The sequence below is a fragment of the Corapipo altera genome, unplaced genomic scaffold (genome assembly GCF_003945725.1).
Source record: "Corapipo altera isolate COAL_440 unplaced genomic scaffold, ASM394572v1 50, whole genome shotgun sequence".
NCBI classification, from domain to species: domain Eukaryota; kingdom Metazoa; phylum Chordata; class Aves; order Passeriformes; family Pipridae; genus Corapipo; species Corapipo altera.
This window is the reverse complement of record NW_020884889.1, coordinates 6275608-6296514: the sequence shown is the minus strand read 5'-3', so window position 1 is coordinate 6296514 and position 20907 is coordinate 6275608. Positions and strand designations below refer to the sequence as shown.

At 45.4% G+C, this 20907-nt stretch overlaps 1 protein-coding gene across 3 annotated transcripts in view; it reads left to right on the top strand.

Moving 5' to 3' along the window:
- The window catches only part of NTRK3 (neurotrophic receptor tyrosine kinase 3), a 208243-nt gene extending 200235 nt beyond the window's left edge, over positions 1-8008 (top strand). The window contains exons 17-18 of one of the 3 annotated variants that reach the window (XM_027644458.1): positions 4517-4675; positions 7521-8008. In XM_027644458.1, the coding sequence (XP_027500259.1) occupies positions 4517-4675; positions 7521-7706 (345 nt within the window). In that variant the 3' untranslated portion in view covers positions 7707-8008. The remainder of the gene's footprint in view (positions 1-4516; positions 4676-7520) is intronic. The other 2 variants (XM_027644460.1, XM_027644459.1) reach the window with 2 other exon arrangements.
- Positions 8009-20907: the final 12899 nt, after the last annotated feature.

Below are 20907 nucleotides of genomic sequence, written 5' to 3'. Positions count from 1 at the left end.
ATCGTGGTTTTAGCTGAGATCAGTGAAGGAACTTTCAGCTGTGGGCATGGAGTGGATGGCTCAGTAATTCCCCTCTAAGGGCTATTTTGGACTATAGCCCTGCCCCTGGTATAAGAGCTGGGAGGGGGAAAACATGTCTTCCCACCAAAAGCTGCCTTTAATATGTTAGTATCTATATTTCCACCAGTCCTAAGTTCTCATGAGGTTTTTTCAGCCCTACTCTGGTTTTGATTTCTACTGTATCTCTGTTAGTGGCTTAAACTGCACAGTCTTTTCTGAACATTGCTACTCTACTACCTGCTGCTGTGCTGTCAAACTCACTGGGGATAACATGCCATCTTTTCCTTTCCTAATCAGCTGGATGTCATTCAGAAAGCTGGGACAAGGAGAATTTTCCCCCCAGACACCAGCTTTCCTTGGTAGCAGACAAACCTCAAGCCTTATAATACTACTTGTACATAGCACTTATATAGCTTTACATCCTCAAAGTGCTGTACTAGCATTAAGTAATTATCTTTCTCCCTAATGGCCATTAACACTGGCCTTTCATGAACCTCCCCCAGCTCCCTGAGGTTCATATCTAATACAGCAATAAGCTGCTCAGAGGGAGTGACTGGCTGTCTTGCAAGACTATGGGCTTGGGTATGTAATGAGGCTTCAGAGCAGAGGCCAGATGCCCAGGAGTATCAGAAACATGTGGCTGTAGCCCAGGTCATGCACTTGGGAGCATCCATCAGAAAGGGGTGGAAACGAGTAGGTGATAATGTGATCTTGAAATGGAGAGAGAAGAAGAAAACTTTGGCCGCTCAGAGGATGTGCACTGATTGCTCTATTTATTACCAGGATAGCACTGTGAACAGAAAGAGCAAAGCAGTGGGAATAGCATGTCAATGTGGACATGGGGAGTTGATCTAGGGAGAGAAAGTTAGAGAGCTAAAAATGTCAAGCAAAGCTAGACAACCATGGCAATGGGATAAAGAGGCCAGTCTGCAGGTCTATGAAGCATTGAGATAACAGGGAGAAAGGGCAGCTTGGCAGCATCATAGGATTTTAAGAGAGGAACAGAAGAGGATTTACTTGTCTTATTTGCTTTCAAGCAAAACCTTCTTCCAGGCTGTGGAGTGTCTCCAGGGAAGATGTTGCAATGCCACTGTTTCAGAACATTTTACCCTTAAGGGCCTTTAGAAGATGAGCCGATGTGATGGGTGGGCTCCTCCATCCCTGGATCCCAGAGAAAAAGAGAAGATGGGGTGGGAAGATGACGTAGCTGTTTTAGAGAAGTCTCAGAAGTAGCATGCCCCTAACAAACACCAGTCCTGCATGGTCACTAATTTCTGAAACCTGCCAGGCCCAGCTCTGAGAAAGCAGAGGTTTGACTAAAACAAACTTTCACCTTCTCCCTGAAGACATGGTAATTATTCTTTCCAAAGCCAAGGACATGCCTTATAAACTGGCTTTGCAAAATAAAAAAAGAGCATCCTTTTTTTTCAGCCTGATTTAATAGCATCATTTTACTTTTATGCTTCTGGCAATGGCTGGTCCTGTAAAACAGTTATGTAGCTATGGGAATCATGTGCAAGTCTACAGTGGCAAAACACAGCTCACAGCCACTGCATGTTATGCAAAGGATTTCTGTCACCTTGGACACACTCAGCTTCCTGTGGCATCAGTAGCACAATCCCTCTATGCTCAACTCTAAATCATTTTGCTACATCAGCAAATAACAGGGTATGGCTGACTGCAGACCAGGAAGACTTGACTTGGCATTCACTCACTACACAGCTTCAGAGCAGGGCCTTTCCCTGCCTTCCTGCATCTGCTTTCTCATCTGTGAAATGGGAATTTTAATCCTAATCAGTTTGCAAGGGAAGCAGTAAAGGATAGGCAAAGGTGATTTTTTAAAATGTAATAGTCAGCCTTATGTGCTAGGCTAGACATTGGAGTGGTTTTATAGTAGAGTTTAATTGATGCCTGTTCTGCTTATAGCTAGTAAATGCAAGGCTTAACATTTGCTCTCAAAAATGTGGCTCCCTCTTTGAGAAGCAAAGGATACCTCTGCAAGGAACATCTTATCACTGAGCATAGTTGGGCCATGTTTTGGGATCCACACATTTCTGGGCATTGCTTGCTTATTTTTTTTTTCCCCAATTAATTTAATTATTAATTATTAACAGATTAATTTTTAGTAAAAGCTGTCTCACATGACACACATGGCTGGGAGGAATGCTTTGGCAGTCCCTAGACTCCACTGTATGAGCTATGCCAAGGTTGTGTCGTCACATCCTTGGAAATACTGTTGACTGTCTATGTCACCTTGTTGGCAGTTCTTCACTAGGATGTGTCTATAGCAGACCAAAGACCTTAACTTTATTTTGGCTTACTAGAACTGAGATGGGACTACTGGCTTCTCTGCAATGCTTTCAGAGCCAGATCCTCAGGTGGTGTAAATCAGGGCCCTCCCATTTGAGCAGTGCTGCTATAACACTGTGTAAGCTGAGGACCTGTTTCATACATTCTGAACCTGTTCAGAGCTAACTGTGCTCACTACTTGGTGCTACCTGTAATCACAAATGATCCTGCAAGGTTCAGGATATTGCAAATGGTTTGCAATACGTAAATCATCTTGAGATTGCTGGAAAACTGAGGACTTAGCGCTACTTAAAGAAGAATAAAATAAGCATTAGCACAAAACAGTTTTTGCCACAATCAAGTTTGATGTATGTCCTGTTCTGCTGATAATGTTTCCTCAGAGCCCTTCACAAGAAGGGAAAGCAACTTGTAAAAGCTGAGAATGCAGGAAAGAGCTGAAATTGCAGCCAGGGTTTCAAAGGAACAAACAAAGAAAAGCATATTTCCATTTCCATTACTTCAGAACATTCTTGGGAGTTCAGAGCAGCAAGCTGAGAACACGCTAGCCCAGCCATCTCTAAATAGGAGGTGTAGAGCTGCAATGAGCTTTTTATCTTCATGCATCTGCACTTAGGAAGAAAGATCTTCCTGAGACTTTTCAAATTCCTTCTCTTTTTTGAGGAGGGTCTATTTCAGAGTCAGGAAGAAGGTTGGTCTGCAGTCCTCTGACTACAACATTGCAAACCTGAGTCTAAATTCTGTCAAACCCCAGAGAAGTCTGAGCCCCTCTGTGCAGAAAGCCAGCTGAGCGTCCTACCACTTTCACACCCTGTTCCAACACACCTCTCTCTTGCTTCCAAATGCTGCAGTGTCTCTGTACTGACCCTTCCCCACACTAGGTCTGCTTTAATCAGTCAAAGAAACCTGTGGAAAAACTGGCAGCTCACGGGAGAGCTCTTGTTTGTACAAGAAATGTTTTCATCTGAGCGAGCACAACAGTCTCATTATTTTGAATGGCCACACATATGCTGGAATCCTAGACAGCAGATACCTTCTTCCCTCACCCTTCGTGGGACCAGAGAGATTTCTGCCTGTTTGATTCAGCTGCAGTGCTACAAAGTTATTAGCACTTGCTTTTTTGGTGTCTGTAATGAGACAAGCAGCCTTCCAAGCAGCACCGTGAAAACACTTTTTCTCATCTCCACTAAAACCTCGGACACTTTACCCTCAGCAGAAATGAGTGCCGGAGACCTGCAGCCCTGCTGCTTCCAGCACCAGCTGGTTGTAGCAATTAGCTACTTCTCCCCAGATGGATCTTCCTAGCAGAAGGACAGAACAGAGAAAAACTTGTCCTGCTCAGAGACGCTTGTTTAGGAATCTCTAGTGAATCCGCAGGTAAATCCATCTACTCTAGAACTGTTTGCATGTGTCCTGCAAGCCTCCTGTACACCTGCTGGGTTCATGTGCCCTGGAGAAGGGTTGAACCTTACCTGGGAAAGTGCCCTTCCCTGGCTTGGCATACCCCACTTTATACACCCGTGGGCTCTTCCATTTCCAAACTCCCCAAAGGGGCTGGATTTCCCTCCTCCATTAAACGCTGGGCATATCCCTGCCTGTTAGAGCCTGTTTTTACCAACAGGCCACCTTTTTGCAGTGCGGTCCTTCACTCATTTACATATTCAAAGCACTCTCTGAAAAGGCCTGTAGCACAGTTTTATGAGCACAAAACCTTTCATGCAGTTAGGTGATGGCTGTGCAAGGGTTTTAGAGAACCTTTCTGAAGAGGGACAGACCTCACTCTGTATTTCTGGTGGGTGCCTTGGAGCACTGAGGCCCTGCAATGCTTTGCTGGACACTTGTTTCTTCCTGTGTGCCTGGGTTCACCAGACTGCGGGGCTGGAGTATGTTCTTGGCGTTTTGCATTTGACTTCTTTACAAGGCCATTTTTGGTGTAGAAGACGTCATTTACCTTGATACCTTTCACTCCCTATCTGTCATGTTAACCAGGTGGGATTGGTGGGTAAACCCATGAGTGGTTGGGGAGGCAGCAGCCAGCCCAGCTTTTTGGAACAGCTCAGGTCCTGAGTTGGTCCACATCATGTCAGGGCTGACCCCTTCCTCAGGACTCCCATCACTCAGATTTCCGTGTACCTTTGCCCTCACCCAGGTTGGAGGACACACCATGCTGCCTATCCGCTGGATGCCTCCAGAGAGCATCATGTACAGGAAGTTCACAACAGAGAGTGACGTCTGGAGCTTCGGGGTGATCCTCTGGGAGATCTTCACTTATGGGAAGCAGCCCTGGTTCCAGCTCTCAAACACAGAGGTACAACAGTGCTGAGACATCTCAGCTGAAAACTGTACTTTTCTGCCATCTCTCCTTTCCAGGTTGTTTGCAAAGCACTTTGTATGTGAGTGGTCCCCTCTTTGGCACTCCCATGGTGATGACATAGGATAAGTGTCATTATCTCCATTTAAGAGCTCAGGGAAAACTGAGGCGTGCAGGAATCAAAGGGCTCTGCAAAAGCCATATACTGGCCCATCCTCAGCCTCTCCCTTCTAAGTTACTGACATACCTCTGTCGTATCTGATAAACTCTCAGGGTGCTGCCAGAACTGGGGATACCGAGATTACTTCTGGGATCTAAGTTACTGTCATGCCCTGAATTTCCTCTGCTTTCTCCTTTTGTGTATGAGGCTCTTACTGCAGTCTCCAGTTTGTGAGAAATCGTTTTAAGGCTAATTGCTATATTGTATATTGCACATTTGCATGGGGCTTTTTGCCATCAGGATGTCTCTTACATGGTTTGCCCCAGTTCATTGAGGGTGAAACCCAAGGAGCTGGTTTGTCCTTCTTATTTCTTTGACTAGCAAAATTTGTAGCCCAATAGTGTGGGGATGCACTATAAAAACGTTGAGGGAAGGCTGGTTGGGATTAGCGGGGTGTCAGCGCTGAGGTTTGAGGCACATCAGCAGAAATGCGTTGGAAGATTTTTGCTCAGAATAGCAGGGGGTATTATAGAAGAGGAAAAAGATGCATTGACATAGCAGTGTGTGGGAACCTTGCACATTTTTATCCTACTGTGTATCTAATGGATTTCAGAAATTTCACCTTTTGTAATGAGAAATGTGCATTTTCTGCTTTCTGGATACAGATCCCTTAATTAAGTGAGTTGCAGAGATGGCAAATCCAAGGTGTTCCTTTACAGCTCTAATACTTGCCCATTCGTGTGCTCAATGGGGCCTGACTGTATATCCCAAAGCAGCACACGCAAACATTTTAGAGACACAAACAATGGAATCGACAGTGACAGAAGTTATTTGTCACGCTGTTTAATGAGCTGCTCTTGCATTTCCCTGTGAGAGTAAATACAAACACACACAAATGAGCACATGTAGCTCGTACATGGGTGATAGGCATGCTGGAATGTGACAGCTCTGCTGTGCCCGTGCCTTCTGCCTCAGTTTCCTCTGCAGGACAGTAGGACTGAGAATAACCAGCCTTAAACTTGAGGGGAGGGCTGGTGAACATCTGCACAGATGTGGCTGTATTGTTTTGCTACCATCCCTGGGATAAAATGTCACCACTTCTTTCTGAGGGCTCCCACCCCAGACCAGAGTATCCTGGTGGGAGGGAGCCACATTAGCTCTCATCTGGCTTGTTTTTTCACCATTTGTGGAGAGATGGGCAGAGCCTGTGTGGCTGCAGAGGACTGGCACCTCCGCCAGCTCCTGGATGGTGTGGCATCAGAGCAAGTCTCTCTGGCAGTCCAGCTGCAGTGGCAGAGCCCCACAGAGAGGCAGATTAATGAGCCTGTGCCAAGGTCCCAGCTACCAGGACTGGACCATGATCAGGCACCAGGCTGGCTGAGCATTGTCACGGGGGGGTGCCGGCATTAGCAAGGCTGGGATGCCCACTGCTTCCTGTGCAGTTATTTTCAAGGCTGGAAGAGACCCTACCTGAGCAGAGGAACAAGGCAGGGCACAACTCAGCCAGCCTATTAACCTCTGTCTGTGCCTTTCCTTTGCCCTGGACAGAAAGAGCCCACCACAGGGCTCCTGTGCATGTCCAGGATGTCTGGTCAGAAACCATAACTCACCTTCTCCCACAAGTCCTCAGCCAGCAGCTCTGTGGCAATGCAGGCTTCTCTGCATGCTGTGTCTTCCTTGCTTCCTTTCAGCAGGTCCTAATCTCTCCCTTCTCTATTTATATGCAAACAGCAAAGAAATAAGTATCCCTTGAGCTCTGTGGAAGGATCATTACTGTTCATAAATGATAAATTCCAAACACCCCTTGCTGGGTGGCTTCCCTCAACACACTGCTTGGGAATGGTGTTTATCTGCAGAGTGTGGCAGGTCACTCGCAGACTGCAATGCTGGGACTCATCAACCCCAGCCAAGGAGGGCAGACGGTAATAGCAGCTCTCTGACAAATCATCCCTTCCCTTTGCATGCATCCTGTAAACAAAACACAAACAAATACTTAGGGGAGTTCTTTCCAATGGCATCCTTCTAGAGAGACTTTGATGTTATCCAAGAGCTCACATTTTTCTCATTAGCAGTGCTGGCCTGACCCAAAATAGAGTGATAGCACTGCAAATTTTTTTCTCCATCACAGATCCGATTTGATATGAAATTTTATTCTTTTAGTTGCTTTTCTATGTCAAAATGAGGCAAAGCTGCCCTTAGAGAAGTATACAGGAAAAGATGCTCTGAATTCTTCCTTGTAAAACTCTCCTGGGCTTTGCAATGGAAAGGACTCTTGGTTTTCAGGCAAGAAAAATATAATTTCAGCTGTGCAAAATATTACTTTACTTTGGGGATTTTAAGACTTTTTTCCTTCTTCATTTAGCAGGAAAAACTGACGTAAGTTAAAATTCCATTTCATTTGTATGTGAACTCCTGTTTGAAGAGTGCATTGAGGTTGGTAGGTGTCAAATGGAGAAGTTTTTTGAGATCTGAAAAACTCCAGCTGGAGACAAACTTTTCACTGCAAATTATAATTAACAACACACAAACAGGTGAACCTTGAGGATCTGCAGACCTCTTGGCTTCTCAGTGCTCCCATTCACTAAATGGTACCACATCAACCAAGCAGTAGCTGGGACAGGAGATGCTCCAGAAACTGCCCAGCTGATGTTCAATGTCTATTTTTTTTCTTTTTTTTTTTAGGTAATTGAGTGCATTACCCAAGGCCGAGTTTTGGAAAGGCCTCGAGTCTGCCCCAAGGAGGTTTATGACATCATGTTGGGCTGCTGGCAGAGAGAACCTCAGCAACGGCTCAACATCAAGGAGATCTACAAGATCCTTCATGCTCTGGGCAAGGCCACACCAATCTACCTGGACATCCTTGGCTAGCAGTGGCCACTTGTTGGAAGTCCTTGCTCCTTCCTTCCATCCTTCCTTCCCTCTCCCCCTCCCAAGTCCTTTGCCCCTCAGCTCCCAAGCAAACATCTTCATATAAACTCAAGTGCCTGCTACACATACAACACTGAAAAAAAAAAACAAAAAAAGCAAAACAAAAAGCAAACCAACAAAAATCCCAGAGAACAACAACCTGTAAGGCAGTTTGGCTTATATATATATTTATAGATATCTCTCTATATATAACTTCCACACCAATACAGAAAGAAGCTGCTGTTACAGAAAATTGTAAGACTATAAAAAATAAGAAACAAAAAAGGGAGAAAAAGTACTTAAAAAGATATATATAATTAAAAAAAAAAAGAGAGAAAGAAAGGAGAAGGTATCTTTCCCCCGAGCAATGAAGCAGTGAATTGTAAACCTGCTGTGAGTATGGTTCGGGCTGCTGGGCAGGGCTCTAGACTGGCTATGGCAGCAATGCCATCCTGGGTAGGAGCCCCAGGAAGACAGCCTTGCCCTGGTTGTATGATATGCACTGAATGTGTGAAATCAGTCCTCCCTTTTCGTCCTTGCCTCTCTCCCTCCTTTCCAGCCCACAGGTGATGGGCGCAAAGCCAGGGCAGTGCTCCTGGGTGAACTCTCTTTTACCAACCCCTTCCATCCCTTCCTCTCAGGCCCTCCCTGTCCCTCTCTGCCTTCCTGCCTTTTTCCTGCCTCCAACATTTCAGGACAATTTTTCTAATTTGCTGATTCTTAAATGTATAGACTCAAGGCTTTTGAACACACAGTCAAAGGATTGTGACACCTACGGGTAAAACACACACCGGGAACCAGCTGCCCTCCCGCAGACTGCAAGTTTGCCTGGCCCAGCCCTCCCTCTGCCCTGTGCCGGCTGCTGCCAGTGCTGGGAGAGCAGCGGGACCAAAGCAGCTGCACACGGGAGTTAGGGGGTGGTCCTGGAGACCCGGTCCTGACTCATCCCCAACCCATTCCAGTGTGTGAGACAGGAGTGCTGTTTGCCCAGAGCATCCAGTGCATCCAGCGCAGGTGGTCAATTTGGGAGGAATAACCTCACTCCTCCCCACCCTTCGTGGTTGCTACCAGCCATGGAGTTGTTCCCCCTCCCTCAGCTGTCTGCACCAGGGCCAAATTGGTCCCTGGTGTGAACCTTTAGCGAGCAGAGTTGGATCCCTACTCCCCTTACTAAGGCTACAGGATGCAGACAGCTGGGAACATGCCTGCAACCCAGCTGGGCATGTCTATAGGGTCAGCATATCCCAGTGCTCTTCCTCCCTATCCTCTTCCCTTCCCTGTTCCTGCCCCATGCCTCAGTCCAAGCCTCAGGCACAAGCCAGCGGGGGACAGGGAGGGGGACGAGGCTTGTGAGATGGCTGGGAACCTACCAACACCTGCCTGCAGCTCCCTTGCCATTCTCCTCACGTCTCCATCCCCTGAAAGGATTGATGCATCTGCCTTTGAGCTGTTGTGAAATGCAGAGGCTGAAGAATAGCTCCACAGGCAGCCCCGGGAGGAGGGGGGAAGGAGGGGAAGGTGCCTTCAGGAGCAGACGGCTCAGCGGATGGCCACAGTGGCCAGCCTTGCATCTCAATGAGGAGAAGGGCCTGACAGGCAGCAACAGGGGGTGGTGGGGACAGCGAGGGAGAAACAGCAGCATCCTCCCTACTGCCCATCTCCCTGGAGCGGGAAACGATCCCGACCTGGGGAAACACTGAGTCAGACATTGCATCCTGCCTGTCCAGACTGGGCCGAGAATATAAAACCTTTCTGGGTCTTTTTTTCATGTGGCTAATGGAGGACGAGGGGGAACCTCAGCTTGGCAGCTGCTCTCAGGAGGCAGGGAGCGGGTGGCACAGGCATTGTCAAGGCAATTTTGAGAAGGCAATAACTGCCAGCACAAAAATAGCCTGCTTTGACGTGGCACTTTCCTAGAAGGGAATGCAGATGGGGAAAAGGGGACGGAGAAGGGATCTTGGCTCCTTCCCCATGTCCAGAGTAGTATTCATGGTCAGGATGAAAGGGGAGATAAGTGACTCTGCTTATGTTTTGCATTGGAAAAGAAGATTTTGCATCCTTTCCTCATTACCCATGTTTCCTGGCAGTCTATAACTCTCACCCATGGCTCTTGCATGACCTGACTTACGTTTTTAGACAGAGGCAGGGGATATTGCTACAAGGAGGATTGTGGTGGCAACAGTGGCCAAGAGTTTATTCTGTGCTTGTGTAATGAGCAGTGGAAGCCTGGAGTGGGACTCAATGGGAGGCAGTAACCATGTGGGAGTAAGGATATGATCTTGCTCTGCATATTAGAGAGATCTGGGCTAGTGGGACAGACTCATGCCAGTGGAGGCTGGACAGACTGCCACTAAACAGGCACCAGCTGCTCCACAGCATGGACACCAGTGATGGCGTGGTCGTGGGCAAGGGTGTGGATCAGCACACGGAGTCTGCACACAGGAGCAGCGTACCATGCCATGCCTCCACAGCAGGATCTCCCTCCTGTGGGAGAGGAGATCCAGTTTTCCTCACTGCCTAGTTAGGTCCAACTTTGTAAGTGAAAAAGATTGTTTGAAAATTTACCTGCCCTGGCCTGGCTCCTTTTGTGTGCAGGCTGCTTTGGCTAAAAGGAATTGATATTGTTCTTCCCCACAGGGGAAGAACAAGGAATGGCTGTTAGTTGCCCAGCATCTCCAAAAGAAAACCCTTTCCCTGGGCTGCCTGTCTCTTACTCCAAGTGGCTTCTGGCTCTTGTGGCTCCCAGGCACTGTGTCAGATTGTGCAAGGCCACAATTTTATCCACCCCTCTCTCTCGCTGTCATGCTCTCATTTCTTTTTTGGCCAACGTCACAGGCTTTTACACTATAAAATCACCTACAGACGTGCTGTTTCCAGTGGATGAGATTCCCTTGTCACCATTCTGCATAGCAGCTACATCCTCCCTTCCTTCTTTCCTCCTTCCCCTGCTCCCCAGCACCATCACCTGTCCCTTCACCATCTCTCTGTATGGTCACAGCAGCGAGGTGAGCTCAGGAGCCGAATGTGACACCGAGCCTTGGTGCTGCATGTTTAGGAATAGCTGGTCTGTGAGGGAAGTTCATGGGTCCCCAGAAGATGTGAAGTAGCTCATGGTCTGCCTGCTTTAGTGCTAACCCCACCATGTGCAGTAACTACCTTGGAAAAAGGTCCTTTTGTCAAAGTTAATTGTGAACAATTACTCAGAAGAGCTGGATAAGCTGCAGTTCTGTGGTGTGACATCTGCCCTGTTGCTGCTCTAGGCCCCTTGGCCTGTCAGTGCTGGATGGAGTTTTGTCAAGGGGAAGGAGGAGATGGTTTTGTGTTCAAAGACATGATGAAAAGTGCTGCATCCCTTTTTGGCATGACAGTTTTGGATGGGAAGAGGGAAAGCAGCTGTGCTGCATTCCTAATGAACACTCTGAGACCTCATTTCCAGAAGCACCTTTCCTGGACCAGAAGTGGAGCTGCCCATCAGCATGGGTGATGCTGATCTTCTCTGTAGGAAAATGGGCTCTGGGGTGGCCCCACTGTGTGTGTGAGGGGAGGAAGAAGAGCAGAGTTTGGGGGAAACTCTCACAGAGTACCAACATCTGAGTGTTTAGAGTCAAAGAGAAATGAGTTCATGCTTTGTCTCTGTTTCTAGGAGAGATACTTCCCAATGCCTTGCCTCTACTAAGAGCAGAGAACTATTCCTGCTGCCAGAAAACCTCAGCAAGTCTCACCCAGCTCTGGGGCAAGCCAGGCCTAATTCCCATCACATCCAGCAGATGTTCCCACCACCCAGCCTCTTCCGCTGCAGTTTTCTCAAGGGGCTTGTGACAGGGAGCTGGAAGGAACACTAGTCTGAATACAGCTGAGAAGGGGCCATGGGGTCTTCCCTGTTCCAGCTGTGCCCTGCTCCCCAAAAATTAGAATTGATTGCACCAACTCAGTCACCCAAGGGTGTCATTGCAATGATACTTTCTTGGAGGTGAAGGTGCTATTTTGGTGCATGGTACGGATGGAAATTGTGTGCAAGGGCTGCAAACTGTGGGGAGTAAATGTGGCTCCAGCCCCAGGGCCTCATCAGTGACCTGTCTTGTCTTCTCCAGCGGTTAGTTGTCCCTCCACTCCAGTCTGTCAGGTTGCAAGACAAAAGCTGAAATGTAGCAAAGGGAAGACATAAAATGATCAGTCAGACTGAAAGTCCATCCTGTCTCCTGAAAAACTTGCCCATCTGGTCTTTTTAAATGTTCCTCAATGCACGTGTTTGGAGGTGAAAAAGTCTGAGCTGCGTCATTTCAGGCCTGTCCTTGGATCTACAGAGTGTTGAATTGCAGACAGGTGACTCTGGGAACTGTGCTGCACAGAAAAATGTGGAAACTCTGGAATGTCTTCAGAGAGGCTGCTTGCTTGGGAGACATCATTACCTTTGAGCTGTTTGCTTGTCCCCAGGAGTGGGTGGAACAAGGTGAGAAAATAAGTGGGGAAATAAAAGAGCCAAGAAAAGGGAAAGGCAGGTTTTAGAAGGCAAGTGAGTATCTTAGGTTGGGAAATCGAGACAGATTTGGGGAGTGTGGTGTAGAATTTTAAGTAGCACAGTGGGTACAAGCAAAACCAAATGAAAATAGCAATGCGCTGGAGCTCCAGGAAAAGTTAACTATAACACTGGACAAATACTGGTTTAAAAAGGAGGCAGAAACCAATTAAATCAAGGGACCATTTATGCAGGCAGAAAACCAAATCACTAGGGTTTTTGTTTTTCTGTTTTTGTTTGTTTGTTTGTTTTTCCCTGCAAGAAAATGCAACTAAAAGAAGGTCTGAAAATTTGTGCTTTTTCAGGGGCGTAGACAGAAGTATACTACTATATGAGCTGTTTCCTTTCATGTGAAAGGCTCTTATTTCCCAGAACTCAAATGTATAGGTTCCCTTGAGTTCAGCATATGGGTTCAAGAGTGCAGACATGGGTCATCACACCCCCCAAACCCAGAAGTAGCTCTAAACACTTGGTCAGGTGGCATTCATGTGCCACTCTGTGTGGAGACAATATTGTGTTCAGGGTGTCATCTTAAGAAGTCTTTTTTAATCTTTATCACTTCCTCCCTCCTCAGGAAGTATCTACATCTTTTCCTGTTCTGCCCAGGATTCAACTGAACTACTACAGCCATGGCTCATACTCAATGTTTTTTACAGCTTGAGGTGTTCTCTGGTTGTAAGTCAATGATGAGGATAAGCAAGGGGAATAAATGAGATCCTGGCTGTGATATCATGCTGTGATAGCTCCTCTGACAGCTGGAAAGCTCTGAGCATCAACAGGGTTGGCTCCTTTGCTATGGGACTCACAGGCACAGGCATGTCTTGGCACATCCCAAAAGGCTTGTTCTCTGTTCACATGCAGTGGCTTTCTGATGGATGTTGAGGCCATGGAGCCTTGTCACAACACTGCTGTCTCCAAATGAGTACCAAAAATAGAAAAAGAGAAACTTTCCCTCTCAGCACTGCATTCCAGGAGTGCACAGACGTGCTTAGCTCTAAGGTACCTTCTCCACTTCTGCACCAATGCATCTCTTTCCTCAGTACCAATTTTATATTTAAGTAGGTGCTAAGTCCTAAAAATTCTTTTCCCTTTTCCCCTCTCCTTGCAAGCAGGGATATTGAGTTTCAAGCCTGAGAAAATAGGTGTTTTCAAAACATCTGTTCTGACTGGCGGTGTCATAAATGACACAGGCAGAGATGTCAGTCACTGCTCTGAGAGGAATGCAGAAGCATTCCATCTCTCCTGTGCCTCTTATTCCTTTCCAGTACACCACTGAGCCATGAAACAGCTCCCTGAGAGAAGTGATTGGACTCCTATTGCTTGAAACTTTGAAAAACTGAACTGAGGAAAGAGATAAGAGACCAAAGAGAAGGAAGGACAAAATATTCCAGCTTTCTTCAAGGGTTAAGTGAGCTGGTAGGTTGGTTTCATCTCAATACCTTCAGTTTCTCACAGACCCAATCTGACAGCTGTTTTCAGACTAAAGGAATGACCATGAGTTCCTTCTCCCTTCTGCTAGTCCCACAATTTTAGCATCTCTCCAAGGGGAAAGGAGGCACAAAAAAATCTAACCACCGCTTCCTCATACTGTCAGGAGTCCTCTATAGGAACTGATCTGCCACCCAGCACAAGCGACTGATCCCACAGCTGAAAACTGGAACAGTTGTTCTGAGGAAGAGTTTAACTGCTGAACTACTGGCTGCTTAGGACAAGGTCCCAGCAGGGAAGGACTGAAATACCTCTAAAGAAAATCATAGCTCTGGGAGGTCCAAATGTCTTCTTGCACGTTTTTTCTTGCTCTCTGCTGGCTTCCAGCCTCTCAGTCTTTGCTGCTTGATACTCAGATAGCTGAGTTTCTTCATTCACTCCCCTTACAGGGCACAGAGAGCTGGTGGAGCTGTTTGATTTTGATGTGGTAGGTGAGATAAGATTTCTCCCCCCATGCCCTCTTCTTTTTCTCCCTGCACAGCTCCTGTCCTTGCAGTTCTCAGGACTTGATTAGGAGAGTTTTTAAATGAAGTGAAAGTCTTAATGTGAGGTGAATCCCAAGACCACAAACAGTTTGGACTTCAAACAGTGAGAAAATTGGCGCCGGATGATTCCGCACACAAAGCAGAAAACTTTCATTTCCTGCAGGCAGGATGGAATTGACTGTTATATTAAGACTTCAGAAGGAGCACTGCCCCCGAGTAATTTCACTGCTGTCAGGCAGTGTTGACATCTAGATTAACCTCTGTGCAGTGAATTTTACAGCAAAGCTCATTGTAATGCATGTGGGGTATCTCCTGTAAATCCCAGCTGAAGCCCACAGCGTCCCACCCTTCTGCACAGGAGGAAGGGTCGGGGAGCAGCCACTATCATTTTTGACCCCAGCAAAGCATGACTCTAACCTCATCCAGGCCAGTTCTGCTGAAACTGATTTTCTACCATGCTAAAGTGACAGTAGCTCCAGCCTGTATTTTTTTTTTTAATTCCCCAAAGAGGTTTACATCACAAGGCTAAAATTTTTGCTAGTGACAAACAGCTCCCTTCAGGTATCCGCCCAGCAACACAGTCCTAATTAAAAGGCACTAGTTAACCAGTGGCAATTAGCTGCTTGCACTGATTAACACCAAGGCATATAATCCCCACACACAATGCTCTGATCAGGTGTGATCTAGGACTAAATGGCAGACAAACTCCCAGCTGATGTGAGATAGTGGCATCCAATCCTATCCACCTGCCCACAGGCCACTATCAACACTGTTTACCAAACCAAAACTGCATGAATTAAAGAAGTTCACCCAGTTAACTCAGTGCAAGTCAGAGGACATTGCAAAAGAAGTCCCTTGGCACTTGAACTGAATACTTCTGTTGACAAGCATAGACCAGACCTCAAGTCCTTTTGTCTTTTATGTAGGAGTAGGGGGAGCAGTGAAATGTCCCAGGCAGGAGCACAACAGCTTCTTCACTTTTATGTGAGTAGAGAAAATCCTCTCTGTGGTTATTGATGCATCTCTGAGATATACTTTGTGAAAAAACCACTAGCATCTAAAACAAAAAAAATTGAAGCAGAAGAGTAGGTTTCTTTCTTTGTGTGTTTTTGTCACACCTTCTTATTCTCACACTTATTTTCATACTGTCATTGCTCTGCAGGCATCTGTAGGTGGTTCTAGACAAGAGACAGGCTATCAGGTATCAAACAGATCCACTGCTAACCCTAAGGGCAAAATCTCAACAGGACTTCTAGAAACCTCTTTCAGAGCCCACCCATCCTCTCACCCACAGCTTTTCGTGGTAGGCTTTGGACTGCCTAGAGGGGACATGTCTGTAGTTTCCTTTCGTCTTCAGAAGGAGTTCTGGCATTTCTGCAATCTGACCCAACAGGAAGATTCCTTCAAACTTACATTTATTACCCCCAATCATAATACAGCTGAAAAGGCTATCCAAGGTTATAGAAAAGGTCAAGCACTTACTTTGGACTGGAATTTGCTTTGGAAGAAATTTGATGGACCAATTTAACCACCACAGCACATCAAAACCTGGTGGCTTCATTTAAAAAGTAATCAGTATTGTATTTCGCTTTAGACATCCGTGCATTAGTGTTCTGCAAATATGATTTCCTCTTTGTTTGCATTATTGATGCCATAAAATGTCAGACACATTAAAGAAAAAAAAAAAGAGGCCAACCTTTGGGGTTTGGAATGATTCTGACTGAATTGCAGTTGGGTTACTTTTCTTTTTATTTCCCATGATAGCGATGCACTGTTACTCATTCTGCTATTGCTTTACAAAGAGTTCTCTGTAAGTGTATTTATTCAGCCAACCATATTTCAGGAAACACATAACCTTGATATTTTTTACTGTATGTGGCAGTGGTGTGTGGATGTGCGCTGGGGAGAGGAAGGGAGGTGGAGCTTTTTACAAGAGCCCTCCCATGTCTGGTAGTGTGTTGGCTTTGTGTAATGCCGAGTGCCTCCCTCCTGCTCAGGTGGCTGGTTTGATTTAACCTCAAGAACTGACTTTTGTTATCAGAATTTGAGGTCTTCTGGTTTTGCACTGCCCAGAATCTGTCATCTGCTTTCACCATTCAGCAGCCATCTGCTATCCACAGAGGTTCCTAGATGTCTGTGCCACAGAGATTACACAGTACTCAAGTCTCAGGCATGTGATAGAGGAGTTTTAGCACATTCTGATCCTGGACCAACAGCGAGTTTGCTGATTTAGCTTGGTTCCCACCCAAGGTCTGACTACAGTTCCCAAGACAAATAATATTAGCTGCTCAGTGCTTTTTCTCACAGACCATTAAGAGCACAGGCCTTGATGGCTGTATGCTCTCTGCCTCACCTCTCTATAATGAATGCAGATTCATTTTTCAATGTTCCTGTGAGCTTTTTGGGAGAATATTCTTCCTCTTAAAATCTAAGAAAATTCTCAAGTATTTTGTCTTCTTGAAAGTAAAAGTGAAAAAATAAGGTGGAAATATCTCCCTGGATATATATTTCTGGTGGAATATTTTCATCAGTGGTAAAATTTCTTTTCAGCTTTTCCTTCCAGTGACATCAAGACTTGGGTGCAGAGGAAGGAGAATACAGTAGACCAGTCTAAGGAAGGGATTCAACTAGGACCTAGACTGCAAATTCATCTGTTCACATAGTAGGCCCTTGACAGCTTCATAGAGAAAGAAATCCCCAGCTTTTTGCAAGCAGATTCCTGCCCAGCTGTCCTGCTCCTACTCCAGTCCTGAACAATGACTTTGAGATGGCCTTCAGATCTCTTTATCTTCACAAATCCCTCTCAGGACTATCCAAACAGCCCAAAGAAGTGATGACGGGCTGAATGGGTGTGTAATTTGGTGTCTTTCTCTCACTTTTTCACCAGGGGCAAAGACAGTGAAAGTAACAGAACAGAAAAATTATTTTTCCCAACAGGAGAGATCCATTTTATTTTTAAACTCTGATATTTAAGATGCCATACAGCAGTACCTATAAATATGCCTTGAATTGTTGAATGAGCACAAGGAGTATATTTGATTTTGTTTTTATGTCTATAATTTCTCTCACCAAGAATTCAGCTGTTACTCAGCTCCCAGCAGGTTGTTCTGATTGCTGGAGAGATGTTTGGGATTGATTCCGGCTGTGACCTGTTCGAGTCCAGCCTCATTCTTATGTAGCTAGATTGAAACAATAGAAATCAGCAAGAGATTGAATTGTTCCTGTGTAACTAAACCTTCTTGTGCAACACCAAGCTAAACCTTGAAGGCATTGAACAACCACAACTTTGAGATCACTAAAGGCTCTAGATACTGAGAGGCACTGAAGGTCACTATGATGTTGGGAACAGAATGGTAGGAGAGAGAAAGAGAAATGCTACAAGGAAAAAAGCAACAAACATTACATCAGACAAGACAGTTGTTGGTTTATAAAAAAAGAAAATCCACTGCTGTACATGAGAAAAGAATCAGAATACTCACCCTGGCAACCAAGAACACTGGCCATCAGGACAAGAGCAGCTCTGTATCTTACAAACTTCCTCTCACTTTTAATTTCCTTTTTCTCCTTCTGCTAATACAGAACAAATCCTGTCTTATGGCCTTCCTGAAAAGTGAAATTAAGAGGTAGATTTGGGAGAGGAAGAGAGAGATCCTGCTGGATGATCAACAGCTTTATAGCCCACCACCTTCTGTAGCAACTGCCTGATGTGTCCTTTCTTTCTTTTTTCTTTTTTTTTTTTTTTAATACAAAGACTATTTGGTAAAAATAGTGTTCACATTAAGGCTTAAACAATAATAATAATAAAAATTCGCTTCCTAAGATTAATAATAAAAAATAGGTAAAATGGAGATTTTAGCAGACGGACAGACGTCGTAGCCGGGTCCCTGCGGATCAGCACCGCGGACAGCGGCACCTCCCGCGCCTCTCCCGGCCCGGCGTTTCGGGCATCGTTGGAGGAGGAACTCCACTTTAAAAGAAGGAACTCTGCTTTCGAAGAAAGAATTCAACTTTTGAAGGAATCATGCCTACACTGGTCGGGGCACTGCTGTCTCACTCTTTGTTCTTTTATCCCATTCTTTTTTCTAGTGCGAAATCATTATCTGGTATCTTGTTTTCAAATGATGGAGGAAGGATAGTTTAAAACACAAAACAATAACTCCAATTCCAGAGAGAGGACCATTTTTCCTTCAGAATTAAATTCACTGCCCCACTTCTTCCTGCACTGGTGTTCTACTTACACAGGCTCCATCTCTAATTTGGATTGTTCCTCTCTTCTCATCCATTGGGACAGTTTGACAAATGAAGAGCTACTATACTGATAGCCCTTCAGAAACAGAGTATTTATGTTATTGGAAGCATCATGTGATTCAGCTTTGGCCATCAATTACATTTAGGGTAAATGTTGGTAAAGGGTAAACAGAAAAATTTCTTGAAAAATTGCAAGTTAGGGACATATAAAGGACACTCAGGCCCCTAAAAGTTATTTTCACATCAAGCCACAGAAAAAGCCACATTACTGTGTAGTGGAGAGTTGTCAGAATCATAGAATCATAGAATGGTTTGGGTTGGAAGGGACCTTAAAGATCACCTCGTTCTGCCCCCCCTGCCATGGGCAGGGACATGTTCCACCTGACCAGGTTGCTCCAGCTTGGCCTTGAAGAGTCAGACAAAGATGACATGCAGGGAAGAGCAGGCATCAAAAGAAAAGTCTCCAAATGGAGAAGCAGTTATATGTCACATAGCAAAAATGGCAGGCATTTCAGTATTCAACTTGTTCCACCTGCATACTTGGGATTTCATTCCACATTTTCCCAAACGATATTAAGGAAGATATATCCTCAAATTAAGGTTGGACATCTCCTGGACCTGCTCATCGTGGTGAGAATTTGTTGGGTAGGAACATGCAGGCTCATTACATCCCTGAAAAATTTAGTGTGAGGAAGAACAACCAGAAAAGTGGGCCAGAAAGTTGGGCTACTCCCCCCACTCAACATATGCTGCTTTCTAGAAGCAGTTTCCTCTGTATCCCACCTCCCACATACTCCCCAGCTGTGACTGGCAGTTACTACAATGGGATATGTGGATGGACACTCGGAGACAGTGAGGACTGGGAAGTGCCTAACACACAGGGCCTAAAAACTTGTAAGTAACAATACCAAAAATAAGGAATTAATTACAGACTTCTGATGCTTAGGGCCATCTGGAAGTCAGAAAGGATGAGCTTGCAGGGGGTGGCAAAGATTATTTAATGAGGGAATTAGAGAACAAATGGTGCTAAGAGGAGGGAGAAAAGATCCCAATGGGACATAGGGAAAGGAAGGAAATGGACAAGGACTTGATTCCCAGTGAGGGATCAGTGATCATGGGAGTAGTGAACGTCAGATGTGAACTGTGGTGAAGCAGAGGACAGCCCTGGTTGGGGAAGAACTATGGTTGTGAGGAAGGAGTCACTACAAAATGAAGTGTGCTCATCTAAACGAGTCCTGAAAGTTCCTCCAAACCCTCAGCCCTGCTGGACTTCTCCTGGGCCCAAATTCTCTGCTTCAAACCCCATAAACACCATAATTTTAACCACATTTATTTTGCTCTCTGACAGCTCTGGTTACAGTACAAGCAGGCTAGATTGTTTTAGTTCCCCTCACTCCCCCTGCTCTGCCCCCCACAACCAGCCAATTCCTTGTGTGAAGGAAAATTGGCTTTCTTTTCTTTTTTTTTTTTTTCCCCCAGAAGTGTCCATTACATTTTCAGCTAAACTGAAAGGCAATTTTTTGCATGAGAGCTTTGCATAGATAGGCTTAAAGCAGAACAAAAATTAATAAATAACTATACTAAATTACCTCCCCCTCCCCCACCTTGTCTTAATGAAGTGCTGTTTTACATAAGCTATTTCAATAGAAAGGAATTATTTTTGGGCAGGCAAATGATCAGCAATATTGAGCTTTCCAGGAGTGTTGCAGCTCCCTCCAACTTTTCTGGGTTAGGCAAGGAGGCAAAGTTTTTCCAAGTAAAGACTGAGGGCACAAAAACTGTGCACTTGCCTCTGGTAGTTTCTTCAAGACCTGTGTTGAAGCAGTATTGTCCATCAGCGGCTTGTGTGGCAGTGTGATGGCACTGGCAGAAAAATCACTCTGATTTCCTGTGCTAGCACTCCTGCCTCAAGAAGAAACATGCAGCTTCCAGAAATCTGTGAGGGTAGACTTAATTTCCAGAAAACTTCTCCTCCCCCCAGCTGAACTGCCCTTCAGTGCTGCACTCAGGCTTGGCCCCCACAAGGTGCTGCTCCACAGCTCACTCTGGTAGGCGAGCTGGTACCGAGAAGAGGATGGGGCTACATCTCAGAGGAAAGACATTTTGATGACATTTTTGTTGTTACTATTATTTAAAACAGCTTATTTTAATCTCAGTTAATGTCATGGGAAGTCTGCATAAGCAGAAAACAAATCCTCTGGTGATGTGATGTTTGCTGAATTGATTTTTTTTTTTTTGGCAGACTTCTTTTTACACTAGACACCAATCCACGTTTTCTTAGTTTGGGACTTCTTTTGCATCTTTTGAATCCTATTTGCCATTTTGCAACTGAATTGATGGTTCTCAACCTTTTCCATCCTGCAGTCTCCCCTTCTCCAAATCAAAATTCATCATTTTCCCCTGCTGGGAACAAGCCAGGTTACCA